The 27,765-nt window shown below is 44.3% G+C and overlaps 1 protein-coding gene across 15 annotated transcripts in view; it reads right to left on the reverse strand.

Moving 5' to 3' along the window:
- RPH3A (rabphilin 3A) overlaps positions 1–27,765 on the reverse strand; it is a 344,443-nt gene that overhangs the window by 70,194 nt on the left and 246,484 nt on the right. For all 15 annotated transcript variants that reach the window (XM_043977132.1, XM_043977145.1, XM_043977136.1 and 12 more), the window contains 3 exons: positions 24,995–25,138; positions 1,872–2,001; positions 1,298–1,384 (listed from right to left, as the gene is read on the reverse strand). In XM_043977132.1, the coding sequence (XP_043833067.1) occupies positions 1,298–1,384; positions 1,872–2,001; positions 24,995–25,138 (361 nt within the window). The remainder of the gene's footprint in view (positions 1–1,297; positions 1,385–1,871; positions 2,002–24,994; positions 25,139–27,765) is intronic.

Raw genomic sequence — 27,765 nt, forward strand, 5'->3', positions numbered from 1 at the left:
AGAGGAGAGGAAGGGAGAGGAAGGGAGAGGAGAGGAGAGGAGGGCCGAGGAGAGGAGAGAGGAGAGGAGAGGAGAGGAGAGGAGAGGAGAGGAGAGGAGAGGAGAGGAGAGGAGAGGAGAGGAGAGGAGAGGAGAGGAGAGGAGAGGAGAGGAGAGGAGAGGAGAGGAGAGGAGAGGAAGGGAGAGGAGAGGAAGGGAGAGGAAGGGAGAGGAGAGGAGAGGAGAGGAGAGGAGAGGAGAGGAGAGGAGAGGAGAGGAGAGGAGAGAGTGAGGAGAGGAGAGGAGAGGAGAGGAGAGGAGAGGAGAGGAAGAGAGACAGAGATAGAGGGAGAGAGGAAGAGAGTTTGAGGAAGAAACAGACAAGAAGAAAAGAGGAGAGGAAGGGAGAGGAGAGGAAGGGAGAGGAGAGGAAGGGAGAGGAGAGGAGAGGAGAGGAGAGGAGAGGAGAGGAGAGGAGAGGAGAGGAGAGGAGAGGAGAGGAGAGGAGAGGAGAGGAGAGGAGAGGAGAGGAGAGGAGAGGAAGAGAGACAGAGATAGAGGGAGAGGAGGAAGAGAGTTTGAGGAAGAAACAGACAAGAAGAAAAAGAGGAAGGGAGAGGAGAGGAAGGGAGAGGAGAGGAGAGGAGAGGAGAGGAGAGGAGAGGAAGAGGAGAGGAGAGGGAGAGAGAGAGGAGAGGAGAGGAGAGGAGAGGAGAGGATGGGGAGCGGAGGGAGGGGAGGGGAGGGGAGGGGAGGGGAGGGGAGGGGAGGGGAGGGGAGGGAGGGGAGGGGAGGGGAGGGAGGGGAGGGGAGGGGAGGGAGAGGGGAGGGGAGGGAGGGAGAGGGAGGGGAGGGGAGGGAGAGGGGAGGGGAGGGGAGGGGAGGGGAGGGGAGGGAGAGGGAGGGAGAGGAGAGGAGAGGAGAGGAGAGGAGAGGAGAGGAGAGGAGAGGAGAGGAGAGGAGAGGAGAGGAGAGGAGAGGAGAGGAGAGGAGAGGAGAGGAGAGGAGAGGAGAGGAGAGGAGAGGAGAGGAGAGGAGAGGAGAGGAGAGGAGAGGAGAGGAGAGGAGAGGAAGAGAGAGAGAGGAAGAGAGAGAGGAGAGGAGGGAGGAGGGGAGGGGAGGGGAGGGAGGGGAGAGGAGACCAATGCCTCAGGTCACTGGGACCTAGGGGTATTTGGGGCTATGATGGAAACCTAGACAGTGGAGGTGAAATCGTTCTTTCCTTCCCTCCCTTCCCTCCCTTCCCCCATTCAGGAGTTAGAGAAGTGGACCAGGAAGGCTGGGAGCAGCAAGGCTGGAGTCAAGGCAAACCACTCACCTCTCTTTGCTCGCTGCAAATCTTGCAAAGCCAGATGGAATGTGGGCGGCTGTTGGAAGTCTCCACTCCACACTTGGTGCAGACATTCTGGGGGCAAAACCAGACAGAGCCTGGGTTAGGTTTGTGAGACTCAGGGATTGGCGTCTGGGGCTGGCAGAGACAGGGGGGAGGAGAAGGGGAAAGGATTGCATATGGCACCTCTTTCTCATTCAAGTCCTTCTGGATGCAAAGAGCTAGTGGGTAGAGGACTTACACTTGGGTCAGAGGACCTGAGTTTGAATCCCAACTCCACCACTTATTACCAGTGTGACAAATCATTTAACCTCTCTGGGCCTTGACTTCAACATCTAGAAAATGTAGGGTTGGACTAGGTGCTATCTAGGGTCCCATCCAGCACTAATCTCATAGTCCTCTGAGCTCTTCCCCTGCCTCTGGCCCACCTCAGATGGACAGATTCCAGATGGAATCTTGACACCCAAGTCTCTGCCCTTGGGAGCCCTATTGCTTCTCCTTGGGTCAGCCAGACACAGGGGCTCAGAGGGAAAGATGTGGGGAATGGGAGGAGGAAAGTTACCTTCTTGCAGTCCTCACACACCACACAGGAAGAGCCCAGAATTCCCAGCTGTTCCCCACACAGAATGCAGCGGTTTACCCCATCTCCAGCCACATTCTTTCTCATGTTCTCCAAGCGATCCACCAGGCGCCTGAAATGGGAAAGGGTGAGACACATTGGCCTTGAGGGTTCACAGGGACCAAAAGGTACACGTATCAAGTGAGGCTCTAACTAGGATAGGGCAATGAGAGTTTTGCCTCAAGGCTACTGCATGGTGGGGATTTAGGAGGACACAGGCACTTACTGCCCATGGTGGTTCTCTAGCCTGCTATCCTCACATCTAGGGGTCTTCTGCGGGTTCTATGCTGTGTATCATTACCCCTGGCATTCCTACATTCGCATCCCTCCCAGAGGGTCTATATTTCATCTCATTTCAGGAAGTTGGAGGGGGCCAGTGGTCCCACAAGGTCTGGGACAGGATTTTTGAGAGGATAGGTTACCCCCTCTCCTAACAAAACTATACTCAAAGGGGTAGATTGGCATATGTAAGTCTCAGCATTCTAAAATTATTTGCCCTGGCACTAGAATTCTTAGTTCTAGCTCTGACAGCAACAGACACATACACAAATATCCTATGTGTTTGTCAACACTTGCATGCTTGCTATCATCAATATCAATGTTTTCTTCACAGTGGGTGCTTTAATAAATGTTTGTTGGGGGAGGGGGAGCAGCTAGGTGGCGCAGTGGATAGAGCACCAGCCCTGGATTCAGAAGGACCCAAGTTCAAATCCAGCCTCAGACCCTTGACATTTACCAGCTGTGTGACCCTGGGCAAGTCACTTAACCCCAATTGCCTCACCAAAAACAAAACAAAACAAAACAAATAAATGCTTGTTGGACATTTCCACTTGGCTGTCCCACAAGGACTTCAAACTGAGCATTGCCCAAATATCTTTCTCCCCTAAGCCTCATCTCCTCCTAATTTCCTGCTTTCAGTGGAGGGTGCTGTCATTCTCCCAGACACCCAGAAGGGGAATCATTCTTTGACTTTTCATTTTCACTCACTCTTCATATGGGGATGGGGAAGGCAAGCATATTGAGATGATTTTGTTTTGTTTTTCTTTAACTAAAGTGTCTCTATATTTTAGTTAAATCTTGCAACTTCTCCCTCCACAAGATTTTTCAAATCTGTCTCCATCTCTTGATTCACACAATAATCACCTGGTTCAGCACTTCATCACTGCCTCCCTGAATGACTGCAGTAGGTTCCCAACTGGCATCCCTGGATCCATGATTTCCTCTTTCCTTCCTCCATCCAGGTGCCAAAGTGACATCCCCAAAGCACAGTCCTGATCATGCCCTCTTCCCAGTCCCTAAAACTCCAGTACCTCCCTATTTCCTCCAGGATAAAATGCACACTGCTCTACTGGGCATGAACAGACCTTGCAAACATGGTACTGGCCCACCTTTGCACGTTTATTATAGGTCATTCTCTTCCACACATTCTATATAACAACCAAGCTGACCTGTCACCTGTTACCTATACACGGCATTGTATTTCCCACCTCTATACCTTTGCAGAAGGTGTATATTTCCCCCATGCCAAGAATGCCTCACCTCTGCCTTTCAGCTTCCATCAAGGATCAGCACCCCTAGTGCTTTATCCTGACCCTCTCCCTCCCATATCCTTTGGATTAATTTTGTATTCATTTGGTAATTACTTATCTGGTATATGCTGTCTCTCCTACCCACTCCCATAAATATATGTGACTTATTTTTGTCTTTGTATCTGCAGCACCTGAAATATGGCAGGTACTTAATAAGTATTTGATGAATGAATGAATGAATGAATAAACATTCCTGCAAGGTGGTCGGGGAAAATATAATCAATCAGTGCCAAGCACTGTGCTAGGGACTGGGGACACAAATACAAAACTAGTCCCATTTTATAGATGAGCACATTGAAACTCACAGAGATGATATGGCTTCCCACTGACATCCCAGCAGGACACTGTATACCGACCCCAAACACACATCTACTAATGAATATTTCCAGCTAAGGAATTTGTAATGGGTGTGAAGGTAATGGCAATTCATGTTTAACAATATAAAACAAACAAACTGACAGAGAGGAGCCTCCTTTGCCAATATGCCCAGCCCTCCCTGGCACCCACTGCCCACCACCCACCCTGAAATTGGTGTTAACATCAAATGTTAAAAATAGGACAAATTCAAACACCGGATTTTTGTCTTCTGCCTGTCAGAAGAGACATGTGGCCACTAGAGGCAATCTCTGAATCACAGGCCCATGGGCCTCTATGATGGGCTGTGACCCAGATCTGACAAAATCGTTTAAGGCGGGGAGATCTAGAGAGCCGTCTGGAGAGCTGACAGCAGGCTTCCAACCCTCCTCTTGACTTTACCGATCACCCCCCTGCTCCAGGGTCCTGTCACTGTTAGGCTTGAGAGGTCTCCTTCCTCCTTTGCATTGGGAGCCAGGGAATCTGCCCCAAAATGCTCCTTTTCAAAACTAGGGCACAAATACATTTCCCTCTTTCCCCAGTGCTTTGAGTACCAAGAACACTGGGATCCCTCTGCCTCCTTCCCATCTCCTCCCCTGAAATACATCAAACAAAAGACTAGGCTATGTAAATGATGGGTATAGGGGAAACAGGACAGAGGAAGGGGGGATGGAGGAGTGAGTCATTTCTCCAATTTAGCCAGACTGACAGGTAATGGCCAGTAGGGTCAAGGCAGCCTCTTAATGAAAAGCCTCTACTTTGTGTGGGTGTTTTGTGAAGCAAGGAATTCAACCAAACACATTGGCATTTCACTGACCAAAAAGAATTGGGGAATTTTCCAGAAAATTCAAAGTTACTGCCTTCCCCCAAAATAAAGCTTTAAAAAAAATGAAATGGAAATTTTCCTAAAAATGTCCAGAGTATTCAGAGATGGGAGAGATCCTAGCGGTCACTGACTTCAAGCCCCTCATTTTATACAAAAGGAAATTGAGGCCCAGAGTAGTTAAGTGACTTGCCTAAGGTCACAAAGCTAGCATTCTTCTTCTTCTTCTTCCTTCTTCCTTCTTCTTCTTCCTTCTTCTTTCTTCTTCCTCTTCCTCCTCCTCCTCCTCTTCCTCCTCCTCCTCCTTCTTCTTCTTCTTGGAGGATGGGGCAATGAGGGTTAAGTGACTTGCCCGGGGTCACACAGGTAGTAAGTGTCAAGTGTCTGAGGCTGGAATTGAACTCAGGTCCTCCTGAATCCAGGGCCAGTGCTTTATCTACTGCTCCACCTAACTGCCCTGCTAGCAATCTTCTTGACTCTAGTCCACTGCCCTGGTGCCCCTTACTATCCTGCCTCTCTGGTATACTTTATACATTTCCAGGTCTTATTACACCTTGGATGTGGAATATAATTTACCTCTGTTGATATAGTACAAACACAAGATACTTATTGAGTTCCTATTGTATACAGAACACTGTGCTGTATACTGGGGGAGATGCAGAATGTAGGGAAGACAGGATGGCTGCCCTTGTGTTACCTGAAATCTAATAGGGGATTGGACACAATTCAATTCAGTTCAATGACCCTTCGTTGTTAATACAAAGACAAAATGAGACAGTCTCTGTCCATAAGAAACATTCTGCTAGGGGTGAAATAACCAGGTATACAGGTAGATCAATACAAAATGCACTTAAATTAAACAGAGAGTAATTTTTCAGGAAGTATTAATGATTGAGGTCTTACAAAGTGTCTTCAAGAAGATGACTCCAGAGCTGAGCCCTAAATGGACTTAGGGATTCCAAGAGGGGAGTGTTCTAGGCATCGGGGACAGATTGGGCAAAGGCTTGGAGGGGGGACAAACACACAACACTACCTTCCATGATAATTCAGTATATGATAAGCACAGTAGAGAGAAACAGAGCAAGGCACCACATGATGGCTTAGGGGAAAGGTCAACCCTAAGCAAACTAGGAGACCAGAGACAGCTTCCTGAAGGAGGTAGCACTTGGGTCCAGTGGTAGGACTTCAATTCAGGTCTTCCTGAATCAAAAGCCAGTTTATTATCAGTGTATTATAGACATTTCCTCTTGGGGATAAGTAGCATGAGATAATTTGTGAAGGGGATTCAGGATCATCCTTACAAACATCATTGTCCTTTGCTGCTTTGTGCTTAGCCTAGTGGCTGGCACACAGTAGGAACACTGGCCTGGCCTTGCTGTAATACAGCATGCCCTAGACATACATTGGAATGCCTGGGCTACTCATGCCTTCTCTGATGGGCCCCTAAATTCTGGACTTTAAGAGTTCTGGAGTTGGAGCCAGAGTCCTCTAGCTTGAAAACTAGAGATAAAACTAAAGAACCTCTAATTGCATAGTTCTATTTGCTGCTAAGGGTCAGAGGAGAGCAATTAGCATAGTGATGAAGTGACTGGAGCTCCTTCCCTTTCGCGAAAACCTCAGGAGGAGTAAATGTCACAATAGTGGCATTTGCACAGGTATATTTGAATTTCACAGTCTCACACTGGGGAGCAGGACTCGGTCAACACTTTGATTTGCTAAGTGCCCTAACCAAGAAACCCCAGTTAGAGAAAGGAACAGTTACCTTAGTGAAGGCAGTTTAAAATTTAACCCATACTGTGAATTTCCCAGTAGAGATGGGGTTGGGACTTTGGCTGGTCTAGAACCCAGGGGAGATATGATGCTTTAGTCAATTATCTATACTCCTTGAGAGGAGGGATTGTTTCATTCTTTGTATTTGTATTTGTGGTGATGGTGGTTCAGTCATTTCAGTCATGTCTGACTCTCCATGACCCCATTTGGGGTTTTCTTGGCAAAGATACTAGAGTGGGTTGCTATTTCCTTCTCCAGCTCATTTTACAGAGGCGGAAACTGAGGCAAACAGGGTGAAGTGACTTGTCTAGGGTCACACAGCTAGTATCTGAGGCCTGCGTTGAACCATGAAGATGTCTTCCTGACTCCAGATCCAGCACTCTATCCACCATATCACCTAGCTGCCCTATTTGTACTTTTAGCACCTGGCAAATAGTAGGTACTTAATAAATGCCCACTGATTAACCACATTCTCTGAAGGCTTGTCACATGAATACAAATTTGGAAGCATTCTGTTTGGATCCAGACGACAGAACCAGGACCTGGGAAATGCAGTGGAAAGAATCCTCATTTGAAATGGGATAATCAGGCAGCTAGGTGGTGCAGTGGATAAAGCACTGGCCCTGGATTCAGGAGGACCTGAGTTCAAATCCAGCCTCAGACACTTGACACTTACTAGCTGTGTGACTCTGGGCAAGTCTCTTAACCCCAATTGCCTCACAAAAAAAAAAAGAAAGAAATGGGATAATCATCAGCCTCTGCTGCTTAGGGATCTACATAACAGGAACTTAGAGGTCATTGAGTCCAACCTCCTTTGTTTTATAAATGAGGAAACAGACCCAGGTAAGTTAAGCAATTGTCAGAGGTGGCATTTGGTTTTCTTTTTTGTTGTTTGTTTTATTGCCAGATTTTTATCCTTTAAAGCATGGGGTTCTGGCCCTCAGATGGATGCTGTGTCTCCTCTCCCGGTACAATTTAATGAAGCTGGATGTCCTCTTGGCCTTCCCCACACTCCTATTCTTTCTACAATGTCTCCAGCCCTTGGTCATCCTTTTGTCTTTGAAACATTCCTTGTAATTCAAGCCTTGGTCCACTGCCTGGCATTCCAATGGGAAACATTGCTGGGGTTTCTAACATCTGTCTGAGAGTCTGGGCAGCGCTCACATATTCTCCCTTGACAATTGTCTGACTGAGGTATATAGTCATCCCTTAACAACATGCATCTGATCAACCATCTGGGATCTGGCTTGATCTGAGCTGCCTCAAATTCTCCTTTGGAAGCCCTGTCACCATTGAAACTTGGAATTCAAAAATTCCACCCCTAGCTTAGCAAACCAAGAACCTACAGTAGTTAGAATTAGCCAGGTTTGTTGATGTAGGCCATCCTGAAGCAAATATGTCAGATGAGTAAGGATTGGAACCCAGGTCTTTCTGAGTCCAAGCCCAACAGTCTTTTGGGGGGGGCGGGCAATGGGGGTTAAGTGACTTGCACAAGGTCACATGGCTAGTAAGTGTCGAGTATCTGAGGCTGGATTTGAACTCAGGTCCTTCTGAATCCAAGGCTGGTGCTTTATCCACTGCGCCACCTAGCTGCCCCCTTTCTTCCTCTTTTAAAAGAAATACCTTACAAAAAAAAAAAAAAAAAAAGAAATACCTTATACAGTGGGGAAAGATCTGGCAGGGCTGTGGGCCAGAGGGATGTGAGCAGAAGCCACATGTCAGGGATGCTGCCAGGGGTTGTATGGGTTTTGGGGTGTGTGTGTGTGTGTGTGTGTGTGTGTGTGTTTTGGCAGGGAAATGAGGGTTAAGTGACTTACCCAGGGTCACACAGCTAGTGTCAAGTGTCTGCGGTCAGATTTGAACTCAGGTCCTCCTGAATCCAGAGCCAGTGCTTTATCCACTGTGCCACCTAGCTGCCCCCTCTAACTCACCTTTAAACTCTCTAATCCTGTCCACCAAGTCTTCTGCAGATCACATGAATCCCCACAGCCTCCAGCCAACAGATGCTTCTTTGCTTGATGAAGACTACAGAAAATTCCCTTGCCAGTCATAAGTCATGAAGGATTTGTAATGGAAATCTCCTTATATGCCTTGATCCCAACCCACTCTCCTAGCCACTGGCAGCCCTGATAATTCTTTCATTGCTTGCCAATTCAAGTTAAGCTATAAGCCAACCTAGGAGTCTGCTCCTTTCATTATTAAAAGAAAAAAAAACCCTAAAACCAGAAGATACAATTAACATACATATTGTCCTGGAGACAGCTCATTAGCTTCATCACAGGCAGTAAGTGTTGATACTTGAAACCTAGGTTTAAGATCATTATCTGGGCATTCCTGTTCTGGGTCACTTGCTATTTATGAATTCAGTACAAAAGAATCTAGAGAAACTGAGATCTAAAATAAACTGTTCTACCCAATTTTTATTGAGGAAAAAAAAAAGAAAGAAAGAAACTGAGATCTAAAATCTAGATCTGGATGGAGGGTCAGGGACCCTTTAGTCAAACCCCACCATCTGACAGAGGAGGAAACAGAGGCTCAGGGCAATGAAATAAAGGCCCATCTTTTGAACCCCCATATTCTTCCTGTGTTGCTGTGTGTCTGTGAGACGTGCAACCCTATAAACTCCAAAGAATGGAAACTGAGATTCACTCAGAGGTCAATGGAAAGATTTATAGTGGACAGGAGCAAGCAAGTATCAACCCATTACAGAGAAGGAATGAGATCGGGGGTTTAGCATTAGAAGAAATCTTTGAGACCATCTATCTCATTTTACATTTGAGGAACTGCAAGTTCACAGAGGATAAGTGATTGAGCCAAAGTCACACTAAGATTTGAACCCGGGTCCTCTGACTCTGCAATAGTGCAGAGTGCCAGGTCTAAGTCAGGAAGATTCATCTTCCTAAATTCAAATCCAACCTCAGACACTTATTAGTTGTGTGACCCTGGGCAAGTCACTTCACCCTGTTTGCCTCAGGTTCCTCCTCTGTAAAATGAGCTGGAGAAGGAAATGGCAAACTGTTCTAGGATCTTTGTCAAGAAAACCCCAAACGGGGTCACAAAGAGTCAGACACAGTTGAAAAATTACTGAAGGACAACAAAACTGCTGGCTCCAAAATCTAGCACCCTTCTCACTGGACCATGTTGCCTCATATACACATCTCCCTTCATAGAATGTGAGCTCCTTGAGGGCAGGCACTATCTTTTGCCTTTCATTCACAAAATAAGCACTTAATGAATGCTGACTTAAACTGTAATCTTGACTCCATCTCTATGATAAGAAGAAGATTCTACTCTGCCTTTTCCTTGAATAAACGTCCCCATCTTCCAAAGGAACTCAAAAGGAAATTTCCAATGTCCAAAGCCAGCTCATCTTATCAACAGAATGAACACAAAGCCTCCTATTCCCCACCATTCCAGGTCAGTATCATTTAGCCAATGCAATTTCTCTTGTGAATGAAATGAACTTGATAATTATTTCTGAAGCAATAAGCTTTCCCTGGTGAAGGATCTGAGGCAGCTGGCACCCCACTAACAGCCTGATTTAGTCATCTTCCATTTCTCTTTTTCAGGCCTGGATTCTGGAGTCTGAGTGAGGAGATGGGAGGTTCTCACAATCATGCAGCAGGTAGTGCAAAGGAAGAATATGCCCAACCTGGGCACGGGATTTCTAGAATCACAGAATGTCAGGGCTGGGAGGGATTTCGGGACATAGAATGTTAGAGCTAGGAGGGGCCTGAAACCAGAGAATGTCAGAACTGGAAGGAACTGGAGAGATTGATCATCCATTGCTTTCATTTTACATAGAGGTGACTGAGGCCCAGAGAGAGGAAGTCATTTAAATAGTCACACAGCAAAAGGGTGCCAAACGTGGGTCTAAAACCCAGATTTCTTGAGTCCCACCCCAGGGTTCTCTTCCGTATGTCACTCAGGCTACAGAAGGTGGTTCCTCCATCTAGAAAATGAATGAGCTGGACTAAATGATCTTTAAAGGTTCCTTTACCTCTCATACATGATTTTATCCTCAGAGCTATTCAGAAACTCAGAATAATCTCCTTGGGTATGGAGCTTGAGACAGGGACCAGGGAAAGAAGAAATAAGAAAAGTTCTTTGTATCAGGTATGAGGTTTGCATGATGAATATCTTGTCTACCCTGAGGTCAGTCAGCAAAAACTGGTGGTACATTGGATTGAGAGATAGCCTGAAGTCAGGAAGACCTGAGTTCAAATCCAGCCTCAGGCATATTAGCTGTGTGACCCTGATATCACTTCGCCTCTGTCTGCCTCAGTTTCTCCAACTGTAAAATGAGAGTCATAATAGCCCCTACCTCCTTGGGGCTGTTGGGAGGCTCAAATGGGATAATAATTGTAAAGCATTTAGCAGCTTACCTGGCACATGGTATACAAATGTTAGCTATTATTATATGTACATCAAGGACCAGGCAGGAAAACTGAGGCTGATTCTTCAAGGTGCAAATTTGCCTTGGCTCTGAACTGGGATCATGGTCCTCCAGCATTGTATTTGGTTTGTCTGTCAAATACTTCCAGCCCATGTTTATGACAAGCTCAATTAATTGGACAGTCTGAATGCTATGCACACCAAAGCCATCCATCTATACGTTTATACACCCAATTAAGTTAATGATTGGTAATCATCCTTTGGCACGACAGTAGCACATAAATTCATCAGGTTTGTTTGGCACTGAAGGGAGACGGCTAATTACCCATCTGGGGCAGGAGGGCATGTTCAGTACACACACCCTGTCCCATTCCATCCCCTGTCCAGGATGACATTGTGGGCTCTCACAGTAGAACTTCTTCCTTCATCATAATAAAGGAAAGAGAGACCGTGACAGACAGGGAAAGAGACACAGAGAGACAGAGGCAGAGGCAGAGGCAGAGAGAGACAGGGACAGAGACTCAGAGAGAGACAGAGACAGAAGCAAAGAGAGACAGAGACACAGAGGCAGACAGAAACACACACACACACACACACACACAGAAAAACACAGAGAGAAACAGAAACAGAGCTAGACTTGAAGTCAGGGAGACCTGGGTTCAAGTCCCACCTCATAAACTTACTAGCTATGTGACCCTGAATAAGTCAAATGATTTCTCTGAACTTCAGTTTCCTCATCTGTGAAATAGGAAGTATAACAGTAACAACCTTCCAGGATCAGATAATATATATGAATCGCTTGGCAATTTTTTAAAAATTTAATTAATTAATTAATTGGGGGGGGGCAGGGCAATGAGGGTTAAGTGACTTGCCCAGGGTCACACAGCTAGTAAGTGTCAAATGTCTGAGGCCAGATTTGAACTCAGGTCCTCCTGAATCCAGGGCCGGTGCTTTATCCACTGTGCCACCTAGCTGTGCCCTCCCCCTCCTCCCCACCTTAGCAAATTTTAAAGAACTAGAGAAATGTCAAATCAGGATGGTAGTGTAACGATTGGAGTGACATCACCTGCTGGAGAGTTACTGTAGGAAAGCTCCACCATGAGGAGAAGACGTCTGAGGGCAAGCCATGTGGTCAGTTCCTTGGTGTCAGGAAGTGATGTTTGCTCGTGGGTATTGTCTATCAAAGCTACCAGCCAATTAGCTTGGAGCTGTATGTGCACATGTGGATGGGATATTCCCAGTTTCACGAGAGACTCACTCTCTCTCTTTTTCAGGAGGACCTCAGGGGGGAGCGGAGCAGGAGACCCGCACTCCCTTTGATAGATAGATGAATCTAGGCCTCTTTCTCTCTCTTTACCAAATTCTTATTCTCCTTAATAAATGTTTAAAAGTCTAAACTCTTGCTAAAGCTTATAATTTATTGGCAACCACTCATTAGATAATTTTAGATAGACTAGCTAGAATTTTAGCCCCTTACAGTAGTATGGTCTCTGTTCTGGCTGGTTTGGATTGGACATTTTTCTGTTATAAGGGAGGTATCTAATGGGGGTGCAGATATTGGGAAATGATGATAGGGGTTTTTTTTGTCTTTAGTTTTTTTGGGGGGAGGGGCAATGAGGGTTAAGTGACTTGTCCAGGGTCACACAGCTAATAAGTGTCAAGTGTCTGAGGTCAGATTTGAACTCAGGTCCTCCTGAATCCAGAGCGGGTGTTTTATCCACTGCACCACCTAGCTGCCCCCAATGATGACAGTTTTTTAAAATGAAATACAGCAATAAAAGTCTTTAAAAAAAAAAGCAAAATAAGGGGGCAGCTAGGTGGCACTGCAGTGGATAAAGCACTGGCCCTGGATTCAGGAGGACCTGAATTCAAGTTTGGCCTCAGACACTTGACACTTACTAGCTGTGTGACCCTAGGCAAGTCACTTAACTCTCATTGCCCCACAAAAAAAGAAAGAAAAAGAAAAGGAAAGAAAAGGAAAAAAAAGCAAAATAAAATGTGCTCATGCATAAATTTTTTTTAAAAAACAGTTCTGAGGAGTATGTTATTTATAGCATGAAGGAGAACCCTGAGTCAAAAACTCCAGACTTAGAAAAGGAAAAAGAGTTTCATGCTTTGCATGATGAGTCACCGAGGGAAATTATTTAAATTCCTGGGCTTCCCCTTAAGACAGAACAATTGCACTGAGGCAGGTGATATTAAATTTGGATACTGATACTGAGATGATTCATTCAAAAATTAAATGCTCATTCTCTTTTTTGTCCCCCCCCTTCAACATACACATACTCTTTGTGTCTCTGTGTTCCTCTTTTTCTCTCTGCCTCTCTCTCCCTTTCTCTGTCTTTGTCTCTGTATCTCTCTGTCTGTCTCTCTCACATACACACACACAACATACACATACCCTCACAGCTTTTCCTATTCTCCTTATAATCTTCCTCCTGTTATTTCTACTTTTATTGACAAGTTGGGGAGAATCATCACTGATGAATTTAATAAACTGAACTTTTTTCTGGCATGCCAAGCATTCAAGCTCCTGAGACAGGAGAAATATTTCCTTTGAAAAGAACCTGAATTTACAACTTTCAGTGTCAAGTTGATTTGGGGAAATAATTCTGAAAAGACTGTACTGCTGTGTTGAAAACCCAGGTGGCTGTGGTCACTAGTGATGAATTCAGGACTCATTCCTTGCTGCCCTTGCTCATTACTGTCATCCTCTCCCCTGTCTGACTCCTCTCAAGGCCATAGCTACCTACTCAGGTGCAAAAAGGGGGCGCTCTCCGTGGTCCTGATGCAAGGATGAGAAAACTGAGGAAATCTGAACTCACTCAGCCAACATACATTTACGAAGGCCTATTTATATGCCAGGCACCAAGCTAGGCACTGAGGATATAGTAACAAAAACCAGAGTCCTTTGCTCAAGGAACTTACATTCCACTGATGCTTGATGTAATGCATCCTCCTGATACCAGACTTAAAGCTTCAATGTCTCCCTCTCACCTCTACAATACATAGAATGTATAACACACAAAATTCTCAATTTAACCATTTAAAGTCCTTCATAATATGACTACCTCCTCTATCTTTCCAGATCGATTTCCTATTACTGCTCTTCATATATTCCATGCCCCAGCCAAGGAGCTGTTTCCTGTACATGACCCACCTCCATGTTTTTGCATGGGCAGTTCCTCATGCCTGTAGCACCTTCATCACCTCTTCCTCTTGGAACCCTTGTCTCTATTCCAGGATTTTTGTGATTCTTCACCCTGGTTGTTAGTGCTTCCCACCGCTGAAATTGCTATATATTTGAGCACATGTTATGTCCCCTGTAACTCCCCGAGGGGGCCATTTCTTGCTTTGTCTTTGTGTCTCTGGCACTTAGCACATGCTGTGAACTTAATAAATGTTCAGAGGATTGAGTTGAACTAGTTTAGTCATACTTCTGATTCCTGGAATACTGATGGAGTGTGGGGTTCTAGCCCATTGAATTTGCTGGCAAAATAAAAGCTCATCCCAAATTCTTCTTCAATTCTATGCTTGTAGGAACCATGGTAAAATGTTCTTAGTTCTGAGGCCCCTCCTAGTCCTGACATTCCCTGTTATAAGGCCCCTGTTCTGTTCTGTATTTTTGGTGGGGTTTTTTTGGTGAGGCAAGTGGAGTTAAGTAACTTGCCCAGGGTCACACAGCTAGTAAGGCTGGATTTGCACTCAGGTCCTCCTGACTCCAGGGCCAGTGCTCTATCCGCTGGGCCATCTAGCTGCCCCAGCCCCTGTTCTAAGGTCCCTCCCAGCTCTGACATGCCTTCTTCTAAGGCCCCTCCTAGTTCTGACATTCCCTGTTCTAAGACATCTATTCTAAGGCCCCTCTCAGCTCTGACATCCCTTCTTCTAAGGCCCCTGCTAGTTCTGACATTCCATGTTCTAAGGTTCTAACTCTCTTTTAACAGAATATGGGAAAGAGAGTCGAGAGATCTGGGTTTGAAACCTGGTTCTTCCCTTTATTAGTACCATGACCTTGGACAAATCACTTAACCATTGTGTTTCTCAGTGAAATTGTCTGTTAGATACAGATAATAATTCTTTCCCTGTCTCTCTCACGGGGCTGTTGTGAGGACCAAAATGAAGTATTAAATGCAAAGTGTTCTCTCAGATCTTAAGCACAAAATTAGAGAAAATGACAAACACTGTGAGTGAGTCAGCATGGGTTCCTCAAAAATTCATTATGTCAAACTAACCTCCTAGCCTCCTTTGACAGAGCAATCAGGTTGGCAGATAGGGATGCCATTGTAAGTGGGATCATAACTCTAGAGTTGGAAAAGACCTCAGAGGCCATGTGGTACAACCCCTTCCCATTGTACAGATGAGGAAACTGAGGCCCAGAGAGACTAGATGTGTTTCCCAAGGTTACACAGGTAAGAAACACCAGAGATTTCAGGAAGACATCTGGCAGGATTTCTCATTCTTTCCCTTTGCTAAAGAAGAAACGACATATGGGGGCAGCTAGGTGGCGTAGTGGATAAAGCATAGGCCCTGGATTCAGGAGTTCAAATCCAGCCTCAGACACCTGACACTTACTAGTTGTGTGACCCTGGGCAAGTCACTTAACCCTCACTGCCCTGCAAAAAAAAAATGACATAGGATAGATTATAGTAGAGCTAAGCCAATTCAGAAACACTAGGATCCTCAAATAGTGATTAATGGATTGATGCTGACTGTTTACCATTTTAACTGATCACTTAGATCAGGGATTCATAATAAGATCCAATTAAATAGGGATATCCTTGGGTTCAAGAAACCAACTTCACAAATACAAGACATTTCCATTCAAGCTGAACAAGGCATGGTAGGTATTAGTTTGTCTAAAAATGATCTGGGGCTCAAATGGAGTTAACAGTGTGGTAGGACCTTCAAAAAAAGATGAATGCAATCCTGGGCTACCCAGGATCATGAGTAAGTAGTACACCTGGGTTCAGATCCAAGTCTTCTTACTCCAAGGCTCTCCAAAATATTGAGAAAGAAGATCTTGGATCTTTTGGATTACAGCTGGGAGGCCCTTAGAAGTCAAGTCTAACCCCTTCATTTTATAAATTAGACAAGAGAGGCACAGATAAATTAAATGATGTGGGCAGGGTTATAGAGTTAGGAAGTATCTGAGGCAGGATTTGAACTCAGATCTAGTATGCCTACATTAAGAGAAGCTTAGTGTCATTAATTTATTTCTTTTTAAAATTTATTTCTACATTTAATAAACATTCATTAGGCACCTACTATATGCCAGACCCCATCTGACATCTGAGAAAGATTGTCAGGTCATTCTCCTACTTAATAAACTCCAGGGGCTCTATATCACCTCCACAATCAAATGTAGCTGGGGCAGCTAGGTGGCACAGTGAATAAAGCACCAGCCCTGGATTCAGGAGTTCCTGAGTTCAAATCTGGCCTCAGACACTTGACACTTACTAGCTGTGTGACCTTGGGCAAGTCACTTAACCCCCATTGCCCCACAAAAAAAACCAACCAAACAAACAATCAAATGTAGCCTGCTCTCTTTGGCATTCAAGGCCCCCCATAACCTGTTCCCCTCCCACTTTTCGAGGCTTCTTACATCTTAGTCCCCTCTATATACTCTATCATCTAGCTATACCAGTCTTCTTTCTGTTACTCCCACATGAGACTCTGTCTCCTAGAACTGACTATCCCATGCTTAGAATGTTCTTCCTTCTCCCCTCCACCTCCTCTCTCCCCATGACTGAACTCAAATACCACCTTTTACAAGGGTATTTCCCGGTCCTCCCTTCCTCTGGTAACTTCCCTCTAAGATTTACACTGGATATAACTTGCAGGTACCTAGTTATTGGCACATTGTCCCTACTATTAGATTATAAACTCCTTGGGGGCAGGAAACATCTTTTTGCTTTTTTTTTTTAATCCCTAGGGATTAACACAATTCCTGGTACATAGTAGGATAATAAGTGCTTAATAAATGCCTGTTGACTAACAAAACCAAAATCCTCCTGCATTCAAAGAGCTAACATTCTACTGGGACTAGTGAGTCAACAGTTCTACCGTCATCTGCCTTGTTCAGACCACATCTAACATCCTGGGGTTCAGCTCTGGGCCATTGATTTTAGGTATCATTTTTTTTGTGGGGCAATGAGGGTTAAGTGACTTGCCCAGGATCACACAGCTAGTAAGTGTCAAGTGTTTGAAGCCAAATTTGAACTCAAGTCCTCCTGAATCCAGGGCCGCTTTATCCACTGCACCACCTAGCTGCCCCTGGGCCATTGATTTTAGAAAGGACACTGGTAAGCTGCAGAGTATTCAGAAGGAGCCAAGCATGATAGTGAAAGGCCTCGAGTTCATGCCACATCAGATGAAGTGACTCATCCAAGGTCATACAATTCATTAGTGGCAGTCCCTCAATGTCCGAACCCCCAATCCAGAGCCCCTTCTATACCCTTGAGCCTTTCATGAGGAGGTCCCTATAATTCAACTGAGTCAAGGTCCAAGGTCCTTTCCCCTGTTCAAGTCTGCTTTCATTTTACACCAAAATACAAGAGGGGATGAAAGAAAAGTTCCAATCTCCAAGTGTCTCTCTGCCTCTCAGCTCTGCCTCTATGCCTGGTCACTAAGGTTAATAACTTAATTTTGCTTGATTTCTTCACCATCTGTCACTGGATTATTTCTGAGAAATCACGTGCATGGAGGGAGCTGACCCTGAACAGAAGATGCCGTCTGGTCTACCTGTCCCTTTGTGAACAGGATGCACAATTACTTTCATCATAGTCATTTGACAAGGTGGGTCCCCAGTGGGAGGGCAATGGGAGGAGGAAGAGAATAAATTGATGCTCCCTTTTGAAGCCTAGCTCAGAAGCCACCTTCTCCATCCGACCATTGCTGATTTCTCAGCTGCTGGTGTAGTCCCATATCCACCCCCAAAAAAATACTTCCCATTTTTTTTTATTCGTCTGTCTTCCTCAAATCTTTCTCCATACCAATCCATTCTCCATTCAGCCACTAGAGTGATTTTCCTAAAACACAGGCCCAATAATATCACCACCACCCTTACTCAATAAACTCCAATGGCTCCCTATTGCTTCCAGGAGCAAATACAAAATGCTCTCTTCGTCAGTCAAAGCCCTTTATAACCCAATCCCCTCCTACCTTTCCAGTCTTCTTATACCTTACTCCCCAGCACCTACTCTTGGATCCAGTGACACTGGCCTCCTGGCTGTTTCATGACAAGACACTTCCTCTCTTGACTTTGGACGTTCTCTCTGGCTGTCCTCCATACCTAACATGTTCTCTCCTCTTCTCTGATTATTGACCTCTCTGGCTTCCTTTAAGTCCCAACTAAAATTGCTTCTTCTACATGAAATCTTCCCCATCCCCTCTTAATTCCAGTGCCTTTCTTTTCTTAATTGCTTCTTATTTATTCTTGCTTTGTTTGCATGTTGCCTCCCCTATTAGAGCATGTAAGATCCTCGAGGACAGGGGCTGTCTTTTGCTTCTTTTTGTATCCCTAGCACTCATCACAATGCCTGGTACATAGTAGACTCTTTTTTTTTTTTTTGCAGGGCAATGGGGCTTAAGTGAATTGCCCAGGGTCACACAGCTAGTAAGTGTCAAGTGTCTGAGGCCAGATTCGTAGTAGACTCTTAATCAATATTGACTGATTGACTGATTAATTGATCTTATATACAATCATAGAGAATGTCAAAGCTGAGAGGGGTCTTAGAACAGGGAATTTCAGAGCTCAGAGGACATTCAGATCTTAGAATATCAGGACTGGAAAAAACCATGAGACCATTTAGCCCACCTCTTTGAACATTTCATCCCTGAAAGGTGCATAGAAACTTAAATGAAAAGAATCTCATTTTGTCTCAAAACAAACAAAAACAAAAGAAACTTAAAAAAAACCAAAAACAAAACGAAGCCCTACTGGCCTGACTACTTGCTTAGATGCTAAAGGACTTTTGTGGGGAGAGTAAAGTAAACCTGGTAGTAACACTCTCAGGGTCTCCCTGGATTGGGAGTAGAAGACAGAGCAATATTTTGAGAGAACATCCAAGGAAGTACAGTAGACATACTATATAAATGTACATATCCTGGAAACCCAAGGGCTCAAGGATTATTTGCATCACAATCTACATAAATGTGTAAGGGCAAGAGTCAGAGATTACTGGAGCTGGAAAGGGTCTCAGAGACCACCTAGTGTCAGGGATCCTTAATGTAAGGTCTGAGGGACTTCTTATTTATTTATTTAGTTAGTTATCTATCTATCTATTTATTTATTTATGTATTCGTTTGTTTGTTTATTAGTATTTTGATAACTGTATTTCTTTTCTTTTGAAATTCAATTTTTATTTCATTTCCATTTCTGAATTCTCTCCCTCTCCTTTCCCCCTTCCCCACCCCACTAGAAGTTGATCATTGTTTTCAATATAATCAGTGTCCTTTTGCAATCCCATGTATTTTATTTTACACATTTAAAACCCTTATTCAGAGGAGTCAGTAGGGTTTCACCAATCTGCTAAAGGGGACCAGGACACAAAAAAGTTTAAGAAATCCTACTCTTATCTCATCCCTTCATTTTCTTGAAGGAAGAGAAAACAACTTGCTCTTAGTCACAAAAAGAGTAAAGAGTCAATTCAAAGCCAGGTCTTCTGCATCACAGGCCAGAGTTCTTTCTAATACACATCCCTGGTTCCACTTTCCCTGGTTCTTTTACTTCCTATTATCCCAATGTGAGCCTCCTCTAATCCTAACTCTGTTACCAATAAGAACAATGAGCAGATGCCAAAAAGAGAAATCCAAGTCCAGCCCCTTCAGGAAGGGTGGTGGAACAATTACAAGGAACTCAAAGGGCACCTGGGAAATATTTTTCTGGGAGAGAACAGGGCTAACTCACAAGGCTGAGGTGAGTTTGAAGTGGGAGGACACAGCTGCTGCAGTCCCATCATCAGCCTTGCCAGATGCTCTTGTCTGATGTGACTCTTCTGAAACTTTTTTTCATCAGCATCTGCTCTGATCTCCTCCCCAGATCCCAGGGGAAGGAACAGAAACAGGGATGTTTCTTTCTTTCCTCCCTCCCTGCCTCACTCCTTCCTTCCCTTTCCTCTTTCTTTTTTTTAATCTTTCTTTCCTTCTTTCTCTCTTTCTTTTTGAGGTGCTGGGAAGGATGAAAAGAGAAGTGTCACCTCTAGAAGTGCCTTAGGCAATTCTGGCTGCTGCTTCCAGCAAAGTCTCCAAACAACTCATACAGGGATGCTGATGCTTTGATATTTGGATGGGTAGGTGATCTAATTGATGTGGGTAATCCCCTCCAGCAATGTAGATTGCAACCCATCCAAGTCTTCCAGCCTAGTGAAACTATTATCTACTTCCTCCAAAAATGCCTCCATGGTGTCCCCAGGGGAGAGCCATCTACTGGGCTGGGGACAGGGGGTGAGGTAGGAGATGGGTCTTCCTTGACTTCTCTTTACCTTGAAAGGCTATTGAGTAGTATAGGGGATAATGAGCTGACTTAAGGTCAGGAATACCTGAGTTCCAATCCTGTGTCATACTAACTGTGTGACCCTAGGCAAGTCAATTCACTTTTATCTGCATTGGTTTCTTCATCTTCAAAATGAGACTAATTATAGTCCCCTACCTCTCAGGACTGTTGTGAATATCAAATGAGATGACATATGTAAAATGCCTTGCAATGTGCTTAATGTGTTTTTTCAATGCTGGCTATTACTAGACATGCTCATTATTATTATGGTACGGATACCAACAGAGCCCCTGGGCTCTCCACTGGTCAGCTATCACTCTTACTCTGTGACAGGCTCATCTTTTTGGTTATTCATCTCTCTAATAACATCCTTTACATCACCTCCGCTACCTCCTTCTTGGCTTATAACCAAGTTTTGTGGGTTTTTTGGTTTGTTTTGTTTTTTGGGGGGGCAATTAGGGTTAAGTGACTTGCCCAGGGTCACACAGCTAGTAAGTGTCAAGTGTCTGAGGTCAGATTTGAACTCCGTTCCTCCTGAATCAAAGGCCAGTGCTTTATCCACTGCACCATCTAGCTGGCCCTGTAATCAAGTTTAAGTGTACCTTCCACACCAAGCCTTTCCTTAACCCTTCTTCCTCATTATTGCTTCCCCTTCCAAAAGACCTTGCCTTTAATTACCCTGAATCTGGAAAGCACTACATAAATGCTAGCTATGATCATTGCTATTATAGATCATATCATATACTATTACTATGATCATTACCATTAGAGATTTATACTATACAAGGAGCATGGTATAGTTGATAGACAGCTGACCTCAGAGATGGGAAGTCCTGTCTCTGACACACTGAGCCTGTGTGACCCTGAACAAGTCATTTATTGCTCTGATTCCCCTCTAAAACTCTAAGGTAGACAAAAGATGCCAACCTACATGGATAGAAGGAATTTTTTTTTTACCTTGGGAGTTCCCTATACCTGTGATTTCATTGATCCCTATCCTTAAATTAATATAGGGACACATGGTCTCCCTAGATAAAATGTAAATTCCTTGAAAGCAGAGACTATTTCTTGAGTGTGCATGTGTGTGCATGTGTGTGTGTGTGTGTGTGTGTGTGTGTGTGTGTGTGTGTGTACCCAGTTCCCTATCCAGTGCCTGGCAAGTAGGTGCTTTAAAAATGCAGTTGACTGATTACTTCATTGTAATGCCCACTTTTCCATTGCTGTTGGGTGACCCACAATTTTAATTCTTCAGACCATGAGGTATCCTATGATTTGCAATCATAGTTCATCACTGGAAAAACCCTGGTGTCAAATTTAGGGGCCTTTGATTCAGGGAAAAGTTTGGAGTCATTAAAAGGACTGCAGGGGGGTGGCTAGGAGGCACAGTGGATAAAACACTGGCCCTGGATTCAGGAGTTCCTGAGTTCAAATCCAGCCTCAGACACTTGACACTTACTGGCTGTGTGACCCTGGGCAAGTCACTTAACCCCCATTGCCCCACAAAAAAAAAAAAAGACTGCAATCTCCCAAAGCTAATTTAGCCTTTACTCTTCTTCCAGGTCAACTCTGGGCCCAGTTCATTGCCCCTCTCCGGTATCTACCCAAGATATATGTATTGGTTGACTAACCCTTTGGATTGGTTGTCCATCCCACAGATCAATTGCATATGTACATGATAATTGGAACCTTGGCCAGAAATAGCCTAAGCCAACCTCTTCCCCAGTACAGAGAGCCTTCTCCTTCCCCAGACAGCCCAGCAGAAAGCAACCCATGCCAATATAAGTATACTATAGCGTTGAGGTCATGGGATCCCAACAGCCCAGTTTGGCCTAGGCTCATAAGGCAGTCCCCTGAATAGGATAAAACTCTATACTAGGAAAAGTAAGCGGGTTGCCTGGGAGACAATGGTTCTGAATTCTAGAGGTTTGGTTATTTTATAATTGTGACACCTCAACCCTAGCAGGGATGGTAGAGAAAGGTAAGAAGAAAAGCTAACAATGCTGGATGACTGATTCAGGATCTGGAATCAGAAATATGGGCCACGGGGCAGCTACATGGCACTGTGGACAGAGTACCAGCCTTAGAGTCAGGAGGACCTGAGTTCAAATCCAGCCTCAGACACTTGACACTTACTAGCTGTGTGACCCTGGGCAAGTCACTTAACCCCCATTGTTCCGCAAAAAAAAGTGTGGGCCAATGTTTCAGGGAGAATTCAGGGATCATTAAAGGCACTTGTGTATACTAGGATGTGTCCATGTTGTTTCCTGTGGCACATTACACAGGTTGAATAAATGCCGACTTATACTCCAGGAGGGACAGGTCCCTTCATTTTATTAGAGGAGAACAGAAAGATCCAGAAAAAAAAAGGAAAGAATTTTCTTTCATGGTAAATTATTAGCAAAACTGAGCAAGGAGCCCAGGGTTGCTAATCTGTTGCCTTGGGTTCTTCCCAGTACATGAAGTGGTCAGGTACGTGGTGCTAGAGAGTATTGGCATCAGGCCTTCTGGTCCAGACACCTGCTGTGATGACCCCAGCTCTGCTGCTTTCTGGCTGAGGTACCCAGGCTAAGTTATGGGACCACTCTGAAGCAGAGTCCCCTCAAATGCAAAATGTGAGGGGATGATACCTGCACCAGGGGGATTCCCATATATCTCATTGCCTCCCATTATAGCACACTACCTACTTCTTCAATACCCAAGGGGCCTCTGATTCCATCAGTTGTGCACTCCCTGGACTGATGTAGATTGCAACCCCTTCATCACATCCAAGACACTTTTTGAGAACTTTTGTGTTCATCTTCATGAGGTCATCTTGTTAATGAGTGTCTCCAGAACTAGCCAGGCTGGTGCCCATTTGATGGACACATGGCCCATCTGCCAGTCTGTACTTGAAAGCTTTCTAGGTTGGTGGAATAGGTAAGCACAATGCAAGAAGGAAATAAGAATTTTTTTTGGCAGGGCAATGAGGGTTAAGTGACTTGCCCAGGATCACACAGCTAGTAAGTGTCAAGTGTCTGAGGCCAGATTTGAACTCAGGTCCACCTGAATCCAGGGCCGGTGCCTTATTCCACTGTGCCATCTAGCTGCCCCAGAAATAAGCATTTATTAAGGACCCACTATGTGCTTTACAATTATTATCTCCTTTGATCCAGACAACAACCCCAGAAAGCAAGTGCTATTATTATTCTAATTTTACAGATAAGAAAACTGAGGCAGATAGAGGTGCAGTGTCTTGCCTGGGGTGATGTAGTTAGTCATTGTCTGAGGCTGGATTTTTTAACTTTCTGACTCCCGGCCCTGCCTGGTCCACTGCACCACCTAGCTTCCTTCCAATCAAACATCAGAAATCAGTTTAACCCAGTTAGTGAATGAGGGAAGCATCTAGGTAGAGGAGGCAACATTTGTCGCAGGAGATTTGTCCTTTTCTACTGGGTCCATAATTTCCTGGGGTCGGCTGACTACTGGGCATACATGATTCAGAGGATGAGAAATCAAAAATTTCCCCTCCCTCTTGGTGAATAACTTCATTTTCTGTCCAAGAAATCCCACTGGCTCTGAACAGTTTCAGTGCTTGGGGACAGACGCCTGGATATGGAGAGATAAGCCAGAGATGAGTATGTTGCTAAGCAGGCTTTGCCAGCCCCAGCAGCTGGCCAGTTTAGCTGGCACCAACTTATATCCATGGGACAAAACTAGCCAGCAGGTAGAACAAATGCAAGCATCCCAGAAGGGGAGATTTAGTCAATAAGGTGAGAGGGAGAGAAATGCCCACCCTTTCTCAAATATGCACACCCTCCCCTTTTCTCCTCTGAAACTGCCACCCCTTTGATGCAGGTCTTTGTTACCTCATAGCTGAATCTATTACAAATATTTTGGTTGTTTTACCTGCCTCAAGTCTCCCTCCACTCCAATCCACCCCCTACTTAGCTGTCAAATGGATTTTCCAAAAGCACGGATCTGACCATGTCACCCCCTGCTCCCATTCAATAAACTTCAGTAGCTCCCTATTACCTCTGATATCAAATCTACAATTCTCTGTTTGACTTTTAAAGCTCTTCATAACTTGACCTCTTCCTACCTTTCCATTAGTCTACTCTATGATCCAGTGGTGCCTCCTTGCTGTTCCTTGCACAATACAGTCAATCTCCCAATTCTGGGCATTTTTTTTCTCTGTCCTCCATCCCTGGAATGATCTCCTTCCTCCTGTGTCCCTTCTATCTTCCCTGGCTTCCTTTAAATCTCAGCTAAAATCTCACCTTCTACAGGGAGCCTTTATGGATGCTCCTTAAAACCAGTGCCTTCCCTCTGAGATTATCTATAATTTATCTTTTATCTATCTTATTGGCACGAAGTTGTTTGCATGTGGTCTCTCCCCTTAGACTTCAATCTCCTTGAGGGCAAGGACTGTCTTTGCTTTTTTTTTTTTTTTTTGGTATGTTCACCACCTGGCACATAGTAGGCACTTAATAAATGCTTACTGACTTGTTGACTCAGAGCAACCCTCAAATCCAAATTTTCTGCAGAATTTTATTCCCAAAGCGTCAGTTTCCCCCAGGTGCACTGGGCCTGAGACTGAGCCTGGAAGGGCTTGTTTTCACAAGTCGAGGTTTAAAGCACTTGACTGGAAATGTCACAGCCTTACCCAATGCGCTCCTGCTCCATTTCTTCCATTTTCTCAGCTCGAGCGATCACTCTGTTGATGATCTCCTTCTCCTCATCTGTAAGCTCTTCATTCTTTCTTGGTCTCTCAGGCTGGTCAGGGCGGACGGACCATCCTGTCGGGAGTCTGAAATGCAAATGCAAACCCTGTGAAGGTGCAAGGAAACACGGAACAGATGGAGAGAAGTCCTCGAGGGAAGATGCTAGAAAGTCCCAAGTGAAATTATGCAGTGGGAAAGTACTGACCAGAACATGTATCTGAGCCTCAGTTTCCTTGACTGTAAAACAGGAATAATACCTGTATTACCTCCTCCAGAGGATAGTTACAAGGCACAAAGGAGATTTTATATTCATTCACCTATTCATTTGTTTATTTATTCATTTATATAGCTTTGAGAACCTTGTGGTGCTAGACCTGAGTTCAAATCCTGCATCGAGCACTTTCTAGCTGTCTGATCCTGGGCAAGTCAGTCACTTTAACTCTTTGAGCTTTGGTTTCCTTATCTATAAAATGGGAATAGTCATAGAATCTGTCCCACAGCCTTGTCATTTTTTTATTTGTCTTCATATTGCTAGGGTCTGGGTTGTCAACTCGAGTTATAAGGAGCTAATAAAATATCTAGCATACAATAGGCGCTTAATAAAAGCTTGTTGATTGGACAATTGATCAAGTGTATAAAAGTACCTTACAAACCATAAAGTCCTATAAAAATATTATTTTATCATTATTATAAAATGATCTCATTCTCACCTTTTTATTAGTGTTTAGATAGAAATGGTTTTAGGATAAGCCCTTATCCATGATTACAATTTTATTTTTAATTTTTTACAAACTACAACAAAGGTAGATAAAATTACTTGTTGTTAATTTCCTTATTTGATAGCATGGCACAACACAAAGAATACTAGACTAAGAGACAAGAAAACTAAATTATATATTCCTAGCTTTGACCCTCTGTCTATGTGTGACTATACAGGCAAGAATGTTTGACTATACAGGCCCATTGTTGGGCCTCAGTTTTGTCATCTGTAAAAGGGGGGTAATCCTGCTATATCTCTCTCACAAAGTTCAGTGTTAGCCCTTGGGCTAATCAGTTTCCTTGTCTGAATCTCAGTTTCTTCATCTGTAAAATGATCACAGGAATTTCTGTCCTGCCTACCTCATAGGGTTATGGAGAGGCTCAGAAAAGATAATGGATGTTGAAAAAAAAATTGGAGAAACTCAATGCTCTGGGAAGCTATAAGCAAAATGACTAATAAGGTATTTCATGCTATGGTTCACTGACTAAATGGAGAGTTTCATTATTGCAGGGATGGGTACGGGGTTGAGCCCAGTCATTGTTAGACCACTAGAGAGCTTCGCCTCCATTAAAAGGGAAAAAAACTAAATCCAATCAGTAAATAGCTCTTCAGTAAGAGCTCCAGTCCCATTAGCTGTCAGCATCTATTATTTCTGCTCCTCCAAATTGTGTCAGCAGGCATGAAATTGCCTTTTGACACTTGAAGTTGGGAACTGAAAGCCATCTCTGCCCTCTCTCCCACTCCCTCTTTGCCCCTCCTAGCTTTACCCATACATTGTTTCCCCCTCCTCCCTGGTGTGAAGAAATAATCTGGTGTCCTGGGCAGGTAAAAGCAGACCAGGACAGAAGGAAATCCTCCGGATAGGAGATTCTTAAACTTTGTGGTGCATTGGACTCCTCCAAAGGTCTGGTGAAGTCCATGGACCCCTGCTCACAATAATGTATTTAAATGCATAAAATAAAAAGCACAAGATTAAAAAGGAAGCCAATCTCTATGTGGATTGCTTTGATGTCAATGGACCCCTTGCCCTAGATGGATCACAAAATTCTAGGATCTTAGGTTTGGGACTCTAAGGGACCTCAGGGGTCATCTCATTTCAGTCCTCTCATTTTACAGCTGAGGAAACTGAAGGACAGAGAAGTTCAGTGATCTGTCCAGGGTCACACAGCTAGTAATTCTCTGAGGGAGTTTCCTTGGTGAGAATTCCTTTCACAAATTAAAAGACAGGTCTATATATTCATTTCCACCCCCCTAAGCCCAAATGATGAAAAAATGTTTTAATGTAGTAAAGACTGAATGAATAAATGCTGAAAAACTTAGGGTCCCCCCCCACCCCTGAGCATTGTATCTCATTTTCTAGGACTTTTTTCCCCCATCACTTTAATCATTACTCTTCACTTCTGACCTTTCTCCAGTTTATCTATGGTCTTTGTAAAACTCCATGGCCAACACTGGTCTTACTCAGAGTCTAACCCACATAGAATAAGTAAGAAGAATTTCTTGATTTTTTCATGTGGCATCCTCCCATTAATAACATGACAGTCATCCCTGGTCCCCTGGCTATTCAGTATGGCCCAGACCTTATACAGTCCAATTTATTCTCTCCCTCTTACTCCACCAGAACACAAATGGGTGCCATTGCATACATGACCTAGCTTCCTCTAAGTGCCTAGATCTAACCCTATGACCTCTGAGTTACCCAGCAAACAGGAGGGTCCCATAGAACACCCATGTGCCCACACTTTCTGATAATTTCCCTCTCTAGCAGATGGGCAGAGACCCCTTCAAGGGCATCACGCATTTCTCTAAAACTAATTCCCTAGCCACAGTAGACATACAGCAAAGCCTGTGTTTCAAAATATCTCCAATCTGCCTCTGTGGGACTCACTGCCTCTTGTTGATTTCCCTGTTCTCATTTCAAAAGTAAACAGCATAAATATGAGATTGGTTTTT

The sequence above is a fragment of the Dromiciops gliroides genome, chromosome 1 (genome assembly GCF_019393635.1).
Source record: "Dromiciops gliroides isolate mDroGli1 chromosome 1, mDroGli1.pri, whole genome shotgun sequence".
Taxonomy (NCBI): Eukaryota; Metazoa; Chordata; class Mammalia; order Microbiotheria; family Microbiotheriidae; genus Dromiciops; species Dromiciops gliroides.